This window comes from Chrysoperla carnea, chromosome 2 (assembly GCF_905475395.1).
Source record: "Chrysoperla carnea chromosome 2, inChrCarn1.1, whole genome shotgun sequence".
Lineage (NCBI taxonomy): Eukaryota > Metazoa > Arthropoda > Insecta > Neuroptera > Chrysopidae > Chrysoperla > Chrysoperla carnea.
In genome coordinates this window covers 84855352-84876116 of record NC_058338.1, presented here as the reverse complement: position 1 = coordinate 84876116, position 20765 = coordinate 84855352, and the positions used below count along the sequence as shown (strand labels likewise).

Here is a 20765-nt window from a genome sequence, read left to right as displayed (position 1 = left end):
GTATCTGTAATGAATATATATACATTATTGGCTACTTGATGATATTATAAATTATTTCTCCTCAAAAATAAAAAAATACTTTTCAGAAGAAAGGGTAATAAATTTAACTAAAATATTTAAAATACCGTGGCGGGCTCTGGGCGGACAAAGTTTACTTTGTTTTATGCATTTCACTCTTAAGGGAAAAACTATACAATTTAACTGCGACAAATGTTTTTATTTATGATTTATAGTAAAAAATATATGAAATAGTTTTTTATTGGGTAAATCTTTGTTTTAACCTCTGACCTCTTCGTAGTGGCAAAGTGGCTGCATAATAATGGCCTGTTTATGGATATAATAGAAACTAGCCATTTCATCGTAAAATCAAATACTTTTTTGTATCTAACGATAATTTGTGGTAACTAAAACCCAAAAAATATTTTTTTTAACAGCTGCGAAATAAATGCTTTATATAGAAGATTTTTTCCGATATCGTTATTTACGCCTAATATTGTTAAATGAATCCGATTTTTGTAGTTTTTTTCTAAAATATTTTTATATTTGAGAAACTTGTCTTTAAATGGCAAAATAAGCCTAATTTTCGCATTTTTTTATGAGAAAGAAATTTCTAGTTTGGCGTAGTTTAAAAAATGTTCGGCGTTATGACTGAAACAAATGGTACTAAAACGTAATTTAATCAAAATTGTACTTTCGTAAAAATATGTAAAAAAATTTTTCGACAAATAATATTTTTATACCCTGAGTTTATATGAAATATATATCGAGGTATATTAATTAAGTCCCAAGTTTATAATTCTTAGAAATATTTATGATCCATAAAAGCACCTAATTAGTGAATTTCTGTTTGTCCGTATGCCCGTCTGTCTGACCGATTGTCAGCACAATTACTCAAGAACGAAAAGAGATATGAAGCTAAAATTTTTACAGCATGGCCAAGACAAATTAGATGCGCAACAAAGGTCAATTGAGTCTTGCGTCCGTAGGATCCATCTTGTAGGATGTCCATTTTCTCCAAAACCATAAAAGATATAAAGTTGATAAAGACTGCTAGCTGCTGCAACTAATGGTCTTTTGTAAGATTCTCGAAAAGCCAAAAAAAAATTTGCGGTGGTTTAATTGTGTTGAATTTTGAAACTTTTCTGATTTATTAAGAATAATGAAACCACTGACATTCAACACTTTCTGCACAGGGTATTTCAGCAATTAATTCATCCAATTGTTTATTTTCTCATGGTAAAATAATTTTCCTCTTTGTTTTCAGCAATGAAAGCAGCTATATTGATACAACGTTGGTATCGACGATATCTAGCACGTATGGAAGTACGTCGAAGGTATACATGGACCATATTCCAAAGTATTGAGTATGCTGGTGAACAAGATCAAGTGAAGGTAAGTGGTGTACTGCTAAAGCAGTAGCTTGTTGATAATAAATTTAATATCAAATTTATTATTATTATTATTGAACAGTTTATAGTATGTAGTAGTATCCCCATCCTTTATATTATAGAAAGTATTTTATTTAAATTTATTGTTTCACATAAAACGTAGACAGACATATTCTCCTAGTATGGGAGACTATTGTACCTTCGATCAAAATTTATACAGGGCGTTCTGTTATTGACTGCAGATCGTTGGCCTACAGAATAAGCTCATAAAGACGAAAGGAAAAGTTATGTACCGATTTTCGATCTGAGGCCTACTTTGAGAAATAATTAACCAAATAAATTAATATAATATTAATACAAAGTAAATAGTTTTATCGAATCACAGTTGACCTAGATATTAAAGGTAATACCAGCCTATTACATACACTAAGTGAAAGTGGGCTGTCTTATATTCCCCAAACACGATAAAGTAAATTTTGAACTTTTAAACATGCCTTGCAATATTGCAACAAAGTGGTACAATTAAAATATAAGCCGACGCCGATTACTGAATTTTGGAAATTTGTACCGGAGTTGAAGTATCTTGAATTAAAAAAGGCTGCTAGTCGAATTATTTCAATGTTTGGAACAGCGTACTTATATGAATCGTTTTTTGCCAATTTAAAATTCGAGAAATCCAAACACCGATCAGTGTTAACTAACTAGCATCTGAAAGAATTCATGAGAAGGGCTGTCACCAATTATTCACCAAAGTTAAAGGAATTATCAAGAGAAGTAAAAATAAATTTCTTTTATTTTTGATATTTAAATTCAATACACATTTTTTGTAACTTTTATTTATATGTTTTCAATAATTATAATTTCTGTAAAAAAAATTTTTTAAACTTTTTAAGTCAATTTTATCTTACTTTTTTTCGATTGGAATGCATTACCCAGGAAATTAACTCATCCCTATTACTTTGATAGTATTATCTTGAAACATTAATAGTAACCTCAACGAGGAAATGTGGTCACGTGGTAGCCCCCTTTCCTCCACGTCGATATATGTTTTATTCTCTACTTTATTACCCAAAGAGTATACAATTATGAACTAAGCGAGTAAAATATGAGATAAAAAAATTATAGTTTAAAAACTAAAACGAACAAGCTACAATGCACTAAAAAGTGGATAATAATTTTAATCTTAATATATATATTTCTTGTGTGCGTGTGTATGTGACTGAACTCCTCCTAGACGGCTGGATCGATTTCGATGAAATTTTTTGTGTGAGTTCAAGGGGATTGGAGAATGGTTTAGATTTACCATTCGGTCCAGTACAACTGTTTTTGAGGGCTCCGTACCAAAAAAATGAAATTTCATTAAATGGTGGGAGCGCATATAAATCATATCACATTATGTATACTATGTGTACTATGTATTTTTAATAATATTCAGGTATTGTCAATAGGCATTTATTAGAGCCATATGCGAGCGCAGCGAGCTCTACTATCAAAGGTCAGGCCAAAGGTCGAAGGTCAGGCCACTCCAATAAATAGGAGTTAAATTGGGGTTTAGCGGGATGGGTTTAGCGGACAGGCTAAACGTAGTATAGGTATTCATGAATTGGAGTTACGTTTTTACGGGACAACGTCCGTCGGGGCCGCTAGTTGTAATGTAAAATTCAAAGCGTGGGTGGTCGGTGTCTGTCTAATCAGTCAACTTAAGGAATGAATTTAGACAAAGCATCCCACACTTTGAATTTAACAATTCTTATATTATGGTTGCTAAACCTTCGTGGTATTATTACAAGCATATCAAAAAATTATTCGGATTGGCCAAGCCGTATATAATCCTTTATAAGAGTCTCAAGCTAAAAGCATCTAGTGTTGCTTAATATAAAATATTTCAAATTGAGCCTCCTTAATGCACATGTGGATAATGTTTCTGTCATTGTCGGAGCCTTTTCTTTTATTTTATAGCAAATTATCCCAGTTGTTTTAATCCGAAACTTCTGCTTTTAATATGATAAATTTTAGTAGACGTGATAAACTCAAAATTATAGGATATTCGTTATATGGCATATAAACAGCATTGAAAACTATTTCGAACTGGATTTTCATCAAATTTTCGTGGATTATTATTTGTGCAATAACTTTTAGACAGTCATGTACAATTATGATTATACATATTATAATACATATTTAACTATGATCATAATATGTGGTAAACAAACAACACTTGTTATGAGTGTATTATAGCATAAATTCAACACTCGCATAATATATCACAAATAGTGTATACGAACATCATATTACTTCCATATACAGGTAATAATGCTGTTAGAATGAAAATTTCAGTTTTGTAAGATTGTTAATTTATATAACCATACTTTTCTTTTTCTAACTAAAAACTGTTAAAAGTGAGACAAGAAAATAAAGCATCCTATATTACTGATCAGATTACTAACAGGGAGCCTCGAATTATCTGCTCATAGATATTTAAAAAACAATCATCTCCTTTTCCCAAAATTATTTTAGAAAAACACAAAATTGATGCATTTTCATTGCTCACAAAGATATTTTAGATCCTATTCTTAGATCTTACGCGTTTTAGAAGGAAGATTAAACTGGCGACTTTCAACTCTGTTACAAGCCCCTCAAGCCTGTGAATTTTTCTGGATGTAGGGATTTACGTCAACAACTGTTCCTCAGCTAACACGTTATAATTATCGAGTTGTCAATACTCATTCATCATCTCAAGCTTTATCAGTATTGATATCCTAGGAACCAATTTTGGCTTCACAGCGCCAACTGATTTCTTATCATATTTCATATAATATTGCAAAATACGCATTTTGGAGATACTATTTAGACTTTCTAATCACATGAATTTTGATTAATGCAAAAATTCGTTTGGGGATCTTGATTCATTATTTCAATCGTTAGTCGAGCCAGTACTTTTCATTTTCCAATTTGTTTTTTGTTCGTCTGTAGCATAATTTACTCAATGTACACTGGTTTTGTGAGAAAAAAAAATGTTTTCTGAGTTGTGGGAATTTTTCAAGCAATCTAAGCGTATTGTATTGGATCTTGTAAGCACTAAACTACTTTGACACGTCATCATAAACCAGTTTCTTTCCACATTTCAAAGGCTGTAGTAAAACTCGCTGGTATGCTTGCTGCTTTTTATAAGGAGTGGATCATTTTAATCTATTATCGCTAATAGCTCATTTTGTAGTTAACCAATCAAAAAATTACTTAAACAGCAATTGCTGAGAGACATCTTGTTTTCACATCAGATTGGACAACTTTTGGCAAAGCATTTTACTGTAGTTAGCGTGTTTTCTTTCGATTAAATTCAATAATGAGATATTTTTAAGTCATTTCCTCCGAAAGCTAACGATTTTCGAAATAATGTTTTAAATAAAAAATGTTAGTTATTTTATGAGGATCAACTTTCTAATTTAAAGTTTTATTCTATCCCTTGCCTTTTAGGATCTTAATTGATTATTAAAGCAACCCGGAGAAATAGATCCAATCTGATGTCAGAACATCATGTCCCCCATCGAACTCTGCAACTTTCGTTTCAATTATTTTTTGATTGGTTAACTACAAGCGAGCTATTAGCCATAATAGATCGAAATGATCTACCCGGTATGTTCCTGCTTAAACACTGATATTGCCGAGGTTTCAATACTGATTCAGAATCTCAATTATGAGTATAATAGTGGCTTAGTCTCACCGGTGCTGTTGGCATATACCCCAAGCTGGTTCGCTATGTATTTGATTTCTGTGTCCCCGGATAGAGGTAACTATACTTATAAATTTCCTTATTTTGCATTTTAAGAAAAAAAGTCATTCTTTATAAGAAGTTTTGCTTATTTTGAAAAGTATGTATTTTTTATTTTTTCTTTTTGGGTAATCTACCCTTTGTTTTAAAAGTTGACAAAATATTATTAAAAAATGTAACTCGAAATTAACAATTATGACTCTATTCAAAATATCAAGAAGATCTTTCCAACTTTGACAATTCCAATCTTATTGAATGTTTATCCGAGAAAATAAATTTTCTTTTTAATTTTCTAAACTAGTCCACAAAAAATTACACTCTCGGATAGTACATGTTAATTGATTTATTATTATTTTCTTTCTTACGTTTTTTTATAATTAGAGCTTTAGTTCAAATAAAAAATGATGCTATAATTAAAGTACACGGATCTTCTTGATATTTTGTATAGAGTCATAATTTTTAATTGTGAGTAACTTTTCCTAGTAACATTTCGCCAACTTATAAAAAAAAAGGGTAGTTTACCAAAAATAAAAATAGTGATTCCAAATATTTGGCTACCCTGTACATTATTAGGAAGTTTTAAATATACTTACATACTTTTCAGAATAAGCAAAACTTCTTATAAAGAATGACTTTTTTTCTTAAAATGCAAAATAAGGAAATTTACAAGTATAGTTACCTCTATCCGGGGACACACTATATACCAATAGATCTATCATCTTCATGAATAATATTGAGGATCATTTGCACAATTCTTCCGACATGGTACAGTTTTGTAGGTCAAGATACATTCATATGGAAGATGCTTTGTATACAGAGGTTATAATGTAATAGGCATGAATGCATGTATATTGGATAACAGTTGAGTAGATATAGCGAGTAGTTGTATTATATCAAATGAATTACTGAGATGATATAATATAATATATAGACTAAAGTGTATTTTATATCTGTCATTAAAGATGCCATATAATATAGATATGAATATTATAATAATCCATAAGTGAATTAAATGTGAGTGTTTCAAAAATTTTAAATACCGCTTGTATTTGTTACACACCAAACCACACGGGGGTGCGAAAAATTGTTTGGATGAGGCAATATGAACTTTACAAAATCATTTTTTGAGTTATTTATATAATTTTATACTTTTCATAGTCGAACTTTTCAGTTTTTTTTTTTGTTGAACACGAAAATCTCATTCATTCGAAAGTATCGAATGAAACTACTACAGAGCTATCTCAGAGACTATACCTTCAATCATCAAATGAAATCGAGTTTTACGATTTCGGCCGTTATTACTCTAGAAAATGATTTTTAATCAAAGAGGTTAAGAAGGTCTTTTTAAAAAAACCAAAAAAAAATCACAAAAAAATTGTTGTTCCGAATTTGTTTAAACATGGCTAATAGAGCAATTTCGTCACAAAAAAATTCAAACGTCAGGTTTGTCTAACCATTGGATGAATAGCTTTTGAGATATCACCCAAAATCCTGCACGAAAACGTTTTATTTCGAAGCTATTCGTAAGATATTTCCACGAAGAATCATCTAATCGACAAACGAACAAATCTTATTTTTACTCTAGCAAATATTTTGGTGTGTAAGAATCGGAGAAAACTTTTCCCAAATGAAATTTCTTGTATACTCTTCTCTCAAAGGAAATATTCTAAGAAAAGTTACTCTATTTTAGCTACGAGCTTACCGACTTGTCCAAAGTTAGCATCCTTAGCACAAATATTTCTACTAATTTAGTAAATATGATGCCATTAAAATTGTGAAGTCATTTTGCTTAGAATATGTTGTACCACAATAAAATTGCGAATGGCGGATATCAGCTATTATGTTGTATGCTAGGTTACTACAATGTGATACAAGAACTTTTATACTGATTTCAAGAAATGGAATACTACCGTTAGTACCGTTAATACTAACTGTGGCGATAGTCCAATTAATATTGGATAACAGCTACGACTCTTACCTTGACAAAAAAAATTCCGATCTTCGGTCTAGATTCAATTTTTGTACAGTTCCTTTAAACAAGTGAAAACAAACAATTGAATGAGTTAATAGTTGAAATATCATGTATAGACAGTGTTGATTACTCTGTCACATTACACATACATACATGTCACACACATATAAATTATATGCCCATGTAATATTTACTATTCAATTTGCACATAATTTGCGCTCTCATAGGTAAACAGTGATGTTTACGAAAAAAGGTTTAAAACAAAGGTTTACAAGATGGACTCTACGTACCCAAGACCCAAGTGACCTATGTTGCTCATTTACGAACTCGACCTCACTTTTTACGCCCTCAGCACGCTATAAAAATTTCAGCTTGATTTCAGATACATGACAGATGACAGACAGACAGACAGACAACCGGAAATGGACTAATTAGGTGATTTTATGAACACTCATACCAAAATTTTGTTCATAGCATCAATATTTTTAAGCGTTACAAACTCGGGACTAACTTAGTATACCTTGATATATTTCATATTCATGGTATACAAAAATTAAGAACATCGTACTATACCTTGATATATTTCATATTCATGGTATACAAAAATTAAGAACACCGTAATATACCTTGATGTATTTCATAAAAAAAATTAAGAACACCGTAACCCTAATTGTGTACAGTCCTTTTTGTAATTCTCAGTGTAAATAGTAGAAAAATAAGTCTTAACCCTATAATCACACTTCTTCTACTTTTTATACCATGTATATATGAAAATACATAGTATATTAAGTTTAGTCCCAAGTTTGTAACGCTTAAAAATAATGATGCTAGGATAAAAATTTTGTCATAGGTGTTCATAAAGTCACCTAATTAGTCCATTTCCGGTTTTCCGTCCGTCCGTCTGTGGACACGATAACCCAAAAACAAAAAGAGATATCGAGCTGAAATTTTTACAGCGTACTCAGGACGTAAAAAGTGAGGTCAAATTCGTAAATGAGCATCATAGGTCAATTGGGTCTGGGGTCCGTAGGACCCATCTTGTAAACCGTTAGAGATAGAACAAAAGCTTAAATATAAAAAATGTTCCTTATCAAAAATTAAACAACTTTCGTTTGAAACATTTTTTCGTAAACATCATTGTTTACCTTTGAGGGCGCTAATTAGGCGGAAATTTTATAATATGTACTATACTTGATTATCAGTTATGTATGTGTCACATGTTTGTATGTGTTATGTGATAAAGAAATCAACACTGACTATACATGGCATTTCAACAATTAACTCAGTCAATTGTTTGTTTTCACTTGTTAAAAATAAAAAACTAAAAAATGTAATGGAAAAGTTTATTTAATAGATTATAATAAGAGTTTTATATCACTTTTATGTTCTACCAATAATAATTTTATCTCACTTTTAAAATTTGTTTTGTAGAACTGCAGCAAATTTTGTTAATCTGTACAGGTTTAAACTTGCTTAAAAATAATTTGTAAGTAATAATTTTTCGACTACATGGCTAATTTTTCATCGTGGTCGGGTTTTCTGAAAGTTATTTAATATAGAAGCGAGAATACAAAATTGATTTTTAATTATAATAAGTAGGTATTTAACAAAAAAAAAAAAAAAAAGCTGTTTCATTATAATTAAAATCGTCTGACACACAGAGAACACTTGGCTGTTGTTACTTATATTGTTATATAATAGATTATATAATAAAACTAAAAAGTTAAATGTATTTTAATCAAATAAAAGTTTTAAAAAGTTTTATATCAGTACTACATTAATTACACCAAGTTTTAATATACAAGGGTGTGTTACTGTTTGTCAAAAACATTAAATAAATAATGAACTAAAATCATTTATTAATAGAAATTTTACATTAATATTTTAATCTTGGTAGTAAATTGATTGCAAAATATAAAAAGTGCTAAGATCATTATATGTCGCAGATGGATTGCCGAATCAGCTCTTTTACATAACCATTAGTTTTATATCAAAACAGTTCCGTTATGTAAAACAGCAATATTGACAATTATTGGTTTTTCATAATTATTGAACTTAAGGTAGTACGAGCACCAAGGCATTTTAGATTTAGGGTTGAAATTATGTGTTCCTTATTTTCAACTATAATGATGAATTTTTCAATTTTGTTATGACTTCATAAATGTTGACGAAAAATAGGAATAGATATTTTCAACATTTGTATTGGTTTTCGAAATATCGAAAGCTAAATAATTAAGCAAAATTTTCAATTTTCGATATTTTGAAAATTACTGCAAATATGGAAAACCTTTATTCTTAATTCGCCATCAAAATTGAAAGTTTATATTTTTTTAAATTTGTATCGCCACTACCGTGCTCGTACATCTTTAATTAGTCGGACACAATTGGTTTTTTATGTTTTCAATAATTTATTAAGGTTTTAACTTTAAATAGTTTTTATTAAAATTTCCGTCTACTAGTTTTGGAGAAATCTATGAAAAAATATCATCCCACTATTATCGTAAATAACTATTCTATTGTCCTAAGCTCAATTTTTTGCTTGAAACAGAAATTTACTTTTTTTAACCGACTGCAACCAAAAAAGGAGGAGGTTGTCAATTCGACTGTATTTTTTTTTTTGTGTGTGTGTTACCTCAGAACTTTCGACTGGGTGTACCGATTTTGATGATACTTTACCTTTTTGTAAGCTGGTGTTTCCCGTGTGTCCATGTCCAATTTCATTTTTGTCCAGTTCTGACAACGGCATCCATGAGAAAACCATAAAAGTCTTAAATTTGCATTAAGTATGCACGACAAGAGGACGAATAACTCAATACCACGCCAACCGATTTCGTTGATTCTTTTTTTATTGAAAAAGTCGTTAGTGTACTTCAGATTCACTAAAAATCACAACAACAACAAAAAAAAAAAAAACAAAAAGAAAACCGACTTTAAAATAAAAACTTTTCCAAAACAAATTAATATGCACTAAAAAGTAAAAAAATAACGATAATTTAATGTAGTTAAAATTATTGGTATTTTTGGAGTCGGTGTCAGCCAAGCTGATGTAGCAAACTGTTCACTCAGAGTTGTTTTCTTGCCTGACACCGACTCCAAAAATAACAGTAATTTTAACTACATTATATTATCGTTATTTTTTTACTTTTAAGTGCATATTTATTTGTTTTGGAAAATTTTTTATTTTGAAGTCGGTTTTCTTTTTGTTCAAAGTTTTTTTTATTAATTTTATGATGGCCACCCTACATTTTACGGTTATTATGTGACTGCAGAGAAGCCATTTTGCATTACGCCTAAGCATATTTGTAGTAGTTTTGTTGCAACTTACTTGTTTTGTAAAACAACTGATTTGGCAATCCTTCTGCAGCATATACAAATTTGTGTCCATACCTTTGGGAATTTATTCTTGGCTTCAAAACATTTCTCACTAACAGTTCATGTAAAACATGTGTCAAAAACATTTCTCCTACGAAATTGGTCCCTGGTGATTTGCTTGAGACGTTCTATACTTTTATCTGCCATCTAATCACTAACTTTGAATACCCACATCGAATTTAAATTGTTTTCTCGTGCTTGACAGGCGAAATACCCCAATGCATATATGCAAAACCGTAATCGTTTGCATAATTCATTACAGGGAACAAACACACTAATTATAATACAATGACCAATGCTTAATTGTACCACATTATTAAAATACAAAGTGATTGTTCTGGCATTGATAAACCACATGTGAATTAAAACTACCCGTCTGTTAACAACCCGTATAGATATGGACTTTAGGGATCAGACCAGCAAGGTTTCTATTTATTGAAAACGATTTTTTGACCCAAGTTTCAATTGACAATATCGATTTTTTTTTTTTTTTTGCTTTAATAAAAGCTCATTCAAAAACAACCAAGATAAGAGCAATCAAAGATTTGTTTGTATCTCTTTTTGGCAAAACAGAATTTAGTTTGGAGTTCTAATGTCAAACATAATATATGACTTCAAATACTATGTTCGATCTCTCTGTCTAATTAGTAGTTTAAAATGAGCATAATTCTTGTTTTAGTCATCTCAAAAAATCATCGATATTCTCTATTAATTCTTGTAATTAGCTTATTTAAAGAATTATAAATAAAAACATGCGGGCCAGTTTTTCTTCCGATAGAAATGAAAACTAAGTAACTTATGAATTATATGTAATGTAATATACTATTTATATGCGTTTCCACCATTTATTTATGTCGTGGGTTTTAGTTTTTTGATGCGGAACCCTCAAAAACATTTTGTAGTGGATCGAAAAACATTTTGTAGTGTTAATCTAAGCCACTCTTGCAACTACTTTATCATACACAAAATATTTCTTCAAAATCCGCCCATCCGTTTAGGAGTAATTCAATTATAAACATACGCGATGACGGTGACGCGAGTTTCATGACTTTGGTTCACCCGTAATAGTAGAGACAAGTTATGTAGACATCTCAAAATATAAAGATGTTATGCTATTTATTATTTTGGATTTTGGTGTGAAAATAAAAACTTTATATCAAAATACTTTTAGAATACAATTGTTATTGGCGTTGCTAAAAAGACTTATTAGACAAAAATTAGTTATTATTCAAAAGAAAAATTATCTGATGTTAAAATCTATAGTAAAAATATTTTTATTATGGTATTAAAAGAGAAATTTCTACAACCGCCATCCCTGAAATTCTTCTATGCTTTGTTTCAAACACCAACCGATTAAGAAGAATGATGATCTGTGAATTTTTCAAATTGTTTCCTGAATGAATCACACATGTATGTATTTTTAATTGGATCGCATGATTTTTTCAATGGGGAAAATAAAAAAAATTATTTGCTAAATTCAGGATGAAAATTATAATTTCCTATCAAGAAATTAATAGTACCTAACTATTGTATTGTAGTTCTAGACATTTACAAACTTGTAAAATACTTTGGTAGAGAATCTTGTTTCATTTCAAAATCAATTTGCTTTACAAAATCTGTCTGTTTCAAATACTACCATAATATAAGAGATAAAATCTGTACAAAGATTAACCTGGTGTAACATCATAGCCTTTAGGTATTTAATAGATTCCAGTTTTTATCTTTCATTTTAAAGTTTCAATATCGTTTTATACTTTGTAACAAGGGTGTCTTTTTATACCATGTATATATGAAATATACATAGTATATTAAGCTTAGTCCCAAGTTTGTAACGCTTAAAAATAATGATGCTACGAAAAAAATTTTGTCATAGGTGTTCATAAAATCACCTAATTAGTCCATTTCCGGTTGTCCGTCCGTCCGTCCGTCTGTGGACACGATAACTCAAAAATGAAAAAAGATATCGAGCTGAAATTTTTACAGCGTACTCAGGACGTAAAAAGTGAGGTCAAGTTTGTAAATGAGCATCATAGGTCAAATGGGTGTGGGTCCGTAGGACCCATCTTGTAAACCATTAGAGATAGAACAAAAGTTTAAATGTAAAATATGTTCCTTATCAAAAATTAAACTTTTGTTTGAAACATTTTTTCGTAAACATCACTCTTTTCCCGTGAGGGCGCCAATTAGGCGGAAATTTTATAATATGTACTATACTTGATTAACAGTTATGTATCTGTCACATGTATGTATGTGTAATGTGATAAAGAAATCAACACTGACTATGCATGGTATTTCAACAATTAACTCAGTCAATTGTTTGTTTTCACTTGTTTAACTTGACATATGCGTGTAAGTCGAAAAAGAAATTTAATGCAGGAAAAGGCTTCAAACGAAAAATGTTAATTTCAAATGCACACATCTTATACGGGTATTGAATTCGATTTAAATTTTCCGGTTCAATTAAAACTTCACTCCAATTCATAACTGACATACATTAGAAAGTTGTTCTTTATAAAAAGGCAAACATTTTTTGCTTGAAATATTTTTGTCAAACGAATAGTGTAGACAGTAATTGACAGCAAAATACCTTCAATTTGAACAAAAATGGTCTCTATAGAAAAACAAACCACTTTTATATGAAAATTTTTTTTTCGCATAGTTCCTAGATTCTATATCGATAGACTGTACGGTTTACGGACATATGTTTCAAACAAAAAATGTTACCTTTTTAATCGATAACAACTTTCAAATTTAAAGTGTTCATCTATCTATTACCACGTATGGAATAGAGTGAGCTTTTCATTGAGTCTGAAAACCTGGGTCAAGTTTTAAGTCTGCGTAAGATGTGCGCCTATAGACCCAACATTTTTTTCTTGAAGCATTTTTAACAAAACTTTTTTTGATAGTTTCAAGCATATGTAAACTTAAAAAAATCGTCCCTGTATATGAAATACATATCAAGGTATACTAATTTTAGTATCAAGTTTGTAACGCTTAGAAATACTGATGATACGAACGTCTGTGTTTTTTTTTTTTGGAAATTAATGGGAAAATCGATAGTAGAATTGGCACTACGTTTAAAAGCTAAAATTTCTTTTATAACTATGTAATAAAAATGTAAACGTATATAAAATCAGAAGATAAATAAAATAGACAACGCTTTATTTTGTCACTTATTCAACAAAATTAAAAAAGAGGGGATTTAATAGTTGATGCTTTTTAATTAACGATATCAAAAAACGTGTAGAAAGATATATAATGTTAAATTTCTTAAATCGATTAAAATGTTTGTAGTATAGTTATGTTATGAAACTGCATTGCACCAAATTCTATAAAATGATATTTAAAGTATTTGCCACATCTATGGAGAAGTTTTACACCCCTACGTATATGTGTTCTAGTTAAGGAGCTTATATCTGTTATAAAATGGTTAAATAAGTTGTTTATGGTTCTGTATGAACAAGCTCTTAAAAAATTGATAGCTTATTTCGGAATTTCTACTTTCATATTCTTGGCACTTTGCTTAACATTCTAGTTTCTAGGTGCATTTTCTATGACTAAAATTGCCAATTCTGTTTCGTTCCTATTTTTCGAAAGCTAACTTTTATAGCTCAAAGAATCTTTTTAAAAACAATCGATAAAATTTTTTTTTGTTACAAGGTTGCTCAAAAAGATGTTACCTCGTAGGTAAATGGAAGACATTTTGCCCAAAAATAAGTTTGCCACTTAAAAGAAAGAAACACATTATCTTAAAAGATGTTGTTGCTATGCATTATTGCATGAGATGGAGAACATTGTATGATGTTGCCTTTTCGTTATTTATAATAGTTTTTTATACCCATTGTTTGCTGAATAATGACTGCAAACCTCGAAAAGTGGTCGACGGATTGACTTGAAATTATTCTTATTTATACCCAAAAGTGCTTATACATCCCGCTTTGTATCCCAAAGTTCTCACGGGACGGAATATTAAACGGTCCGAAACATCGGACAAGACTTTATTGAATTTTAAATTGATATATTATTCTTGTAATATTTTGATTGAAAGCAGCCTATTGTAAGAATATTTAAAAACAAGGAAACGTTTTAGTTTCTTAACTTCACTAATTTGGCTGTTACGAAGTTTCACTGCGGTCCCCTCAGCCTCTCCCTAGAAAATCCAATTTTCCTGTATTTTGAAATGTTTTCCCCAGGGTGTGGCCTTCCCTAATTTTCCCGGATATGTGGCTTATAACAATCATAGGAACACCTTATGGTTTAGCCTTGTGCCAAGTTTAATTGAAATCGTTGGAGCTACTTTTGAGAAAAGCCCAAAAAAGGTCCTCCCAAAGGTGTGGGCCTTCTCGAATTTTCCTGGATATGTAGCCTATACCAATCCTAGGAACACCTTAAGGTCTAGCCTTGTGTCAAGTTTAATCGAAATCGTTGGAGCCATTTTTGGGAAAACCTCAAAAAAAAAGGTTTTCCCTAGGGTGTGGGCCTTCTCGAATTTTCCCGGATATGTGGCTTATACCAATCCTAGGAACACCTTAAGGTCTTGCCTTGTGCCCAGTTTAATCGAAATTGTTAGAGGTGTTTTTGAGAAAACTCCAAAAATCCTGTTTTGGCCTAGAAGGAAGTACTCTTAAAAAAAGGCTTGGGGAAAAAATAAAAAAATCGTCTGGAATTATGACCAAACTGAACCTATGTACCGAGTTTGAGAGAAATCGGTTGAAAATTGAAGGCTCCAGCTTGGTAACAGACATACAGACATACAGACATACAGACATACAGACATACCGACATACCGACATACCGACATACCGACATACCGACGGATGCAACATTTTTAAAAAACCACTTTTTTGGAATCAGGGACCCTCAAAACGTGTATTTCCTGAAACCCCGATATCGATTTTTTTTTCGATCACAATACTTTATTATATTTATAATATAATAAAGTAATAAAGTAAAAATAAAGAAAAAAGAGATGAAAGTCATATAAATGTCAAATATGTTTCTAGACTATTTTTATTTACTCCCCTGATAATTATTATCCGACAATGTTACATAAAATGTGGTCGGTTTTAGCTAGCATGTTAATAATCTCAATTTTCAAATTTTGAATTTAGAGATAACTAATATCTCACAATGATACATAAAACGTGGTCGGCTTTAGATAGTATGTTAATAATTTCAATTTTCAAATTTTCAAATTAAAATTATTAATATTATCTAATAATAATTCATATTAATTTAAAAACTAAAAAATCACAATTATTCTTCAAAAAAATCACAGTCCAGTTGAAGAACTATCTTTTTTAATTTAACGAAACAATTAAAAGTATAAATTGACTGTAGATACTATCGAATTTTTCCTTTACATACATTTTTTTCATAAAAATATCATATACACTTCCTTAACTATAAAAAACAAAGTCACGTACCTTTAATATTTCGATTTCGTGTTAATATTTATTATTGATTTGGTACCAAAGGAAACAATCACCGAATTTTTTCAATTCTTATTAATAAAAAACATGCGTATAAAATTTGCGTAAGTCATATTTAATAAACTTTGTTACTTCTAATCTGTTATAGTAATTTGTACTATTAGTGTAAAAGGTAAGGTTATTCTGATGCGATATGAATTATATAAATGAGCTGAAACTTATACTGTGTCAAAATAATTACGAGTGTTATAATAAAAACAAGTGAAAACAAACAATTGGCTTAGTTAATTGTTGAAATACCATGCATAGACAGTGTTGATTACTCTATCACATTATACATACATACATGTCACACATATATAACTGATATTCCCATGTAATACATATTATACAATTGGCGCATAATTTGCGCTCTCATGGGTAAACAGTGATGTTTAAGAAAAAATGTTTCAAACAAAAGTTGTTTATTTTTTGATAAGGAACATTTTTTATAATTAAACTTTTGGTCTATCTCTAACGGTTTAAAAGACGGGTCCTACGGACCCAAGACCCAATACACCTATGTTGCTCATTTACGAACTCGACCTCACTTTTTATGTCCTAAGCACGCTATAAATTTCAGCTTGATATCTCTTTTCATTTTTGACAGATAGACTGACAACCGAAAATGGACTAATTAGGTGATTTTATAAGCACCTATACCCAAATTTGGTTCATAGTATCAATATTTTTAAGCGTTGAAAACTTGGGACTAAACTTAGTATACCTTAGTATATTTCATATACATGGGATAATTAGTATATTTCATATACATGGTATAAAAAGCGATATTTTGTTCCTGAACTATTAGAAAAAGTGTTTTCCATGCGACAATTTTTACCTTTAAATAGAACAACGAATACAGGTAACAACTGGATTATAATAAATAAAAGGTTATTAAACCATAGTAATTAAAACAATACTGTTAATATGAACTGTCTAAGAATGGCACTCTCTTTTAATGATCTAGTCACTAGTTCTTAAGTTAGCTTGTAACTGTCATATATAACTGCTTGACGTCAATAATGTTTTTCCCAATACTCATAAGAAATTAGTCTCTTTGCATCACCTATCTGGTGAAAGATATACATTGAGCAACAAGTTAAATTTACAAAATTTAAAAATATCCCGACAAATTTTTCGGTTATGGAACCCTAAAACGCACTTGAAACATATCTTAGAACATTATCTATAAAATTATCTTTTCCCTTAGAGCCATGTCCAAACTGAATCGATTTTGAGAATGAGCGCCAATTTTTTAATCAGGTACGGAACCCTGAACTCAAACTTGAAACATAGCTGAGAACACTCCCCCATTAAAATACCTTTCAAACGGAACCAAAAAAATCAAAATGGGTTCGTCCGTTTAGGTACTACGATCCCACAGACAGACACACACACATAGAGGTCAAACTTATAACACTCCTTTTTAGGTTCGACGGTTAAAAAATTATACTTGATATCATCGTTAACTTTCGAACTGAACCTTTAAAATGCTTGGTATTCTGACTTAATTAGTAATTTATTTGATTTTAATTGTTCTTTAACATTTTGCTCATAAATATATTATCTGTATCTTTTTTCGTATATTTTTACACATATTTCCTCTGTTCATAAATCTTTAAAATTATTTGGGGTTCATTTTCTGCTTATATGGAAATCTTTTTCATAATAAACATTTAAAATAAAAAAAATTTACATAAACTAGAAACCTTTTTTTTATTTATTTCTGATATGCTAAGCAATATTCAATCAAAATTTTTTGTATTTAAATAGTTAATATTAATCAGCTTTAATTTTTTTTATTAAGCAGACTATCAGGTCCTTTGACAAAATCAGGTCCTTTGGAAAAATGTAGAAATAGTTTTTGAAATTTCGAGGAAAATGGTATAGGTATCGGAGGTATTATACCCCGCATGTATCATTTCTATAATCGATACCTATGTGTCTACAGATAATATAAGGTAAGTAGGACCCAAAAACATAAACATGTAGCTCATTTTACATTTAATTCAATAACTAGTATTGTTTGAGATACCTCTAATCGTCGAAATAAAAACTTCCGGATTTAATTCAATATCTTGAAAACTAACGCAGTCGTTAAATGAATAATCTAATTTGTGTATTTTTTGCGTCAAAATTATTATGTATACAAAGTTTCATTAAATTCCGAAACAAAATTTTTTCAACGTGTGGGATATTTATTTAGCCTTATTTTCATCTACCTATATTTAGGAGTCATCTTTTTTCAGAAAGGAGTTTTGAGTTACAGATAATATAGATGATAGTTAGTATTATTATTTTACCAATTGCCACGAAAAAATATTGTTTGTCTGCAATTGTGTCTAGAACACAAACATGAAGACCGTTTTACAACAAAAAGAAAAGATGTTAGAGATATTTGAAATTGTATAAAATATATAGTTTGAATGATTGTGAAAGCATATGCTAAATTTTTTCTCTCCACAATTTTGCTTATTTCAGCGTTTTTTCTTCTAACTTACTTTTCATTCTGAATTAGTGAATAACCTTTTCAAGGAAATTCAGCTATTCTGCTTGTACCGAGCATGGAATTTTTCAAAAAAAATTATTCAATAATCTATGTTATCAATCCTAACCAGTGGCGAATATGAGAAAAAAGGCCCAGTGGACATAATCTATAAATTAGACCGTTTTTTGGTCTTCGTGGGCCCAGTAGGCATCTACTCTTTTACCCCCCGTAATCCGAAACCTCTGAACCAATTTTGAGGATTTCCAGTTTAGAGCTACATGGCACCTTGAAATAGGACATTGAGTACTTTTTGTCTCGAAAACAGAACTTGAAGGGGGTATACGAAAAACACCCCTAAAACTACCCTTTTCTATTCATGCTTTCTCCAATTACTGTATTTCTTCTATATATGATAGAATAATGCAATTTTTTGTTTTCAACAAAAAATTTCATGAATGTTATGGTAAAAATCATAGATTATATAGATTATTTTTTCCCTAACGTAGGCCGACGGCTACCTGCCTTATTGTCCACGAGATGGAGTGGTTTTAAAGATACCATGCTAAATAAATCAATGAATCATTTAGTGAAGTAATGGAAATGTGTCATTATCGTGAGTGAAGCCGGAATTGTATCGACACACATGATTGACTGTATTAATTTTTTAATTTCTTAGAAGCAATTTAATTTTTAACTATTCCTAAGACGAAATTTCTTTGGTTTTCGCAGCACCTGCGCGTTAAAGTTTATCATATAGAAATAAACGGATGTCTATACGAATATTATTATTAAATTCTGTTGTCTATTGTCTTTTCAATTGTCTCGAGTGGTACTGTTTTCTTGGAATTGATAAAATCAAAATGATAGTTTAAATATCCTTAAGCTCGTTTTGAAAATATTAACTTTGTTTTCTAAGATCCTAAACAAAACTAAAGTATTTTAATACAAAAGTCACTTGTAAAGTAATAACGATAGTTCGAAAAAAACCAGCTGAGACTGAAGTAAATATGACTATTCATTGTCCGACGAATAGCTTGTCTATTAAATCAATCAATTGATAAATTGTAGTAACACACAAATTATTATAGAGCATCGTATAGATCCAAAACATATATTTTTCTTTTTATAAATAATTTGGTCAAGAGTGTTTTTAACTATGTTTCAAGAAAATCTACTCAACTGTTTGAAGATTATCGCCTGTATTCTAGTTGTTTCGAATACGGAACCCTAAACCTGAACTTAAAACATAGTTAAGAACACACTCGATCCTTTTAAAAAAAAATCGAATTTGGTTCATCTGTTTAGGAGCTATGATGCCACAAAATCAAACCTGATGCAAATAATTTAATCGAGAAGAATCTTTGCTATGAAGAAACTCTGCTTTACGTTTGGAAAATCATAATATTTTTTCTAGTTTTTATCGGGTATGGAACACTCTAGACCAATTTACCTTTCATACAAACAAAAATCGAAATTGGTGCAAGCTACTATGCCACTGACAGGTACTTAGATACAAGACAGACACGGTTAACTTGTGACAATTCCTTTTTAATCGGGAGACGTAAAACGTAGGTACTATGAGATTTCATTTCTCTTCAGGCGTAATAACATAGGCACTAAAAATTTTTTTTTTCAATTTCTTGGTGAAAATCACAACTTTCCATCAGAAAGCTAACAATATTACCAAAATAAAAGAAAAAGCAATTTGGTGTATTGTTAACTTACATTCAGCTTCACTTAAAATCAATGTTTACATTCTTCTTTTGTTGGGAGTTTTCTTTCAACAATTCAATTTTATTTAAACTATTGAATTTTCAGTTTATATTTACAATTATTGTTGTGTTAACAATTGGTGGTTTGTGTGGGATATATTATTAAAAAAACTAAAAAAGAATAAAAAAATAATATTGGTCTTTAAGAGACAAACCCTTTGTCATATGAATAATTTAATAATATATTGAGTTTTTATAAAAATGACGAAAATTCTGTTTTTTGGCTTATATACATATCTTAAAAAGTTTATAAAAAAACAAAATCCGTTTAACATAATTGGTAAAGTTTAAATTGATTTTTAATGTATGATAGTATCCTCTCCGCTTTAGAAACCTCTCTAAAAATATTTTATAACAAGTTTTATATTTTAACCATGGTACGAAATCGTTTGTGTTAGAATTTCGGACAATTTACGGATATTTTTTTGTTTGTAAATTTTTTGTTTTGTATTTATAACTTTTACCTAAACCTTGTAAATCTTACAAATAAACAATGTATGTAATTAGCTGTAAAGTGATGGAAAAAAAAC

The 20765-nt window shown here is 29.9% G+C and overlaps 1 protein-coding gene across 1 annotated transcript in view; it reads left to right on the top strand.

Annotated features, from left to right (window-relative positions):
* The window catches only part of LOC123293001 (serine/threonine-protein phosphatase rdgC), a 162985-nt gene that overhangs the window by 34302 nt on the left and 107918 nt on the right, over nt 1–20765 (top strand). The window contains exon 2 of the mRNA XM_044873716.1: nt 1265–1392. Within this exon, the coding sequence (XP_044729651.1) occupies nt 1265–1392 (128 nt within the window). The remainder of the gene's footprint in view (nt 1–1264; nt 1393–20765) is intronic.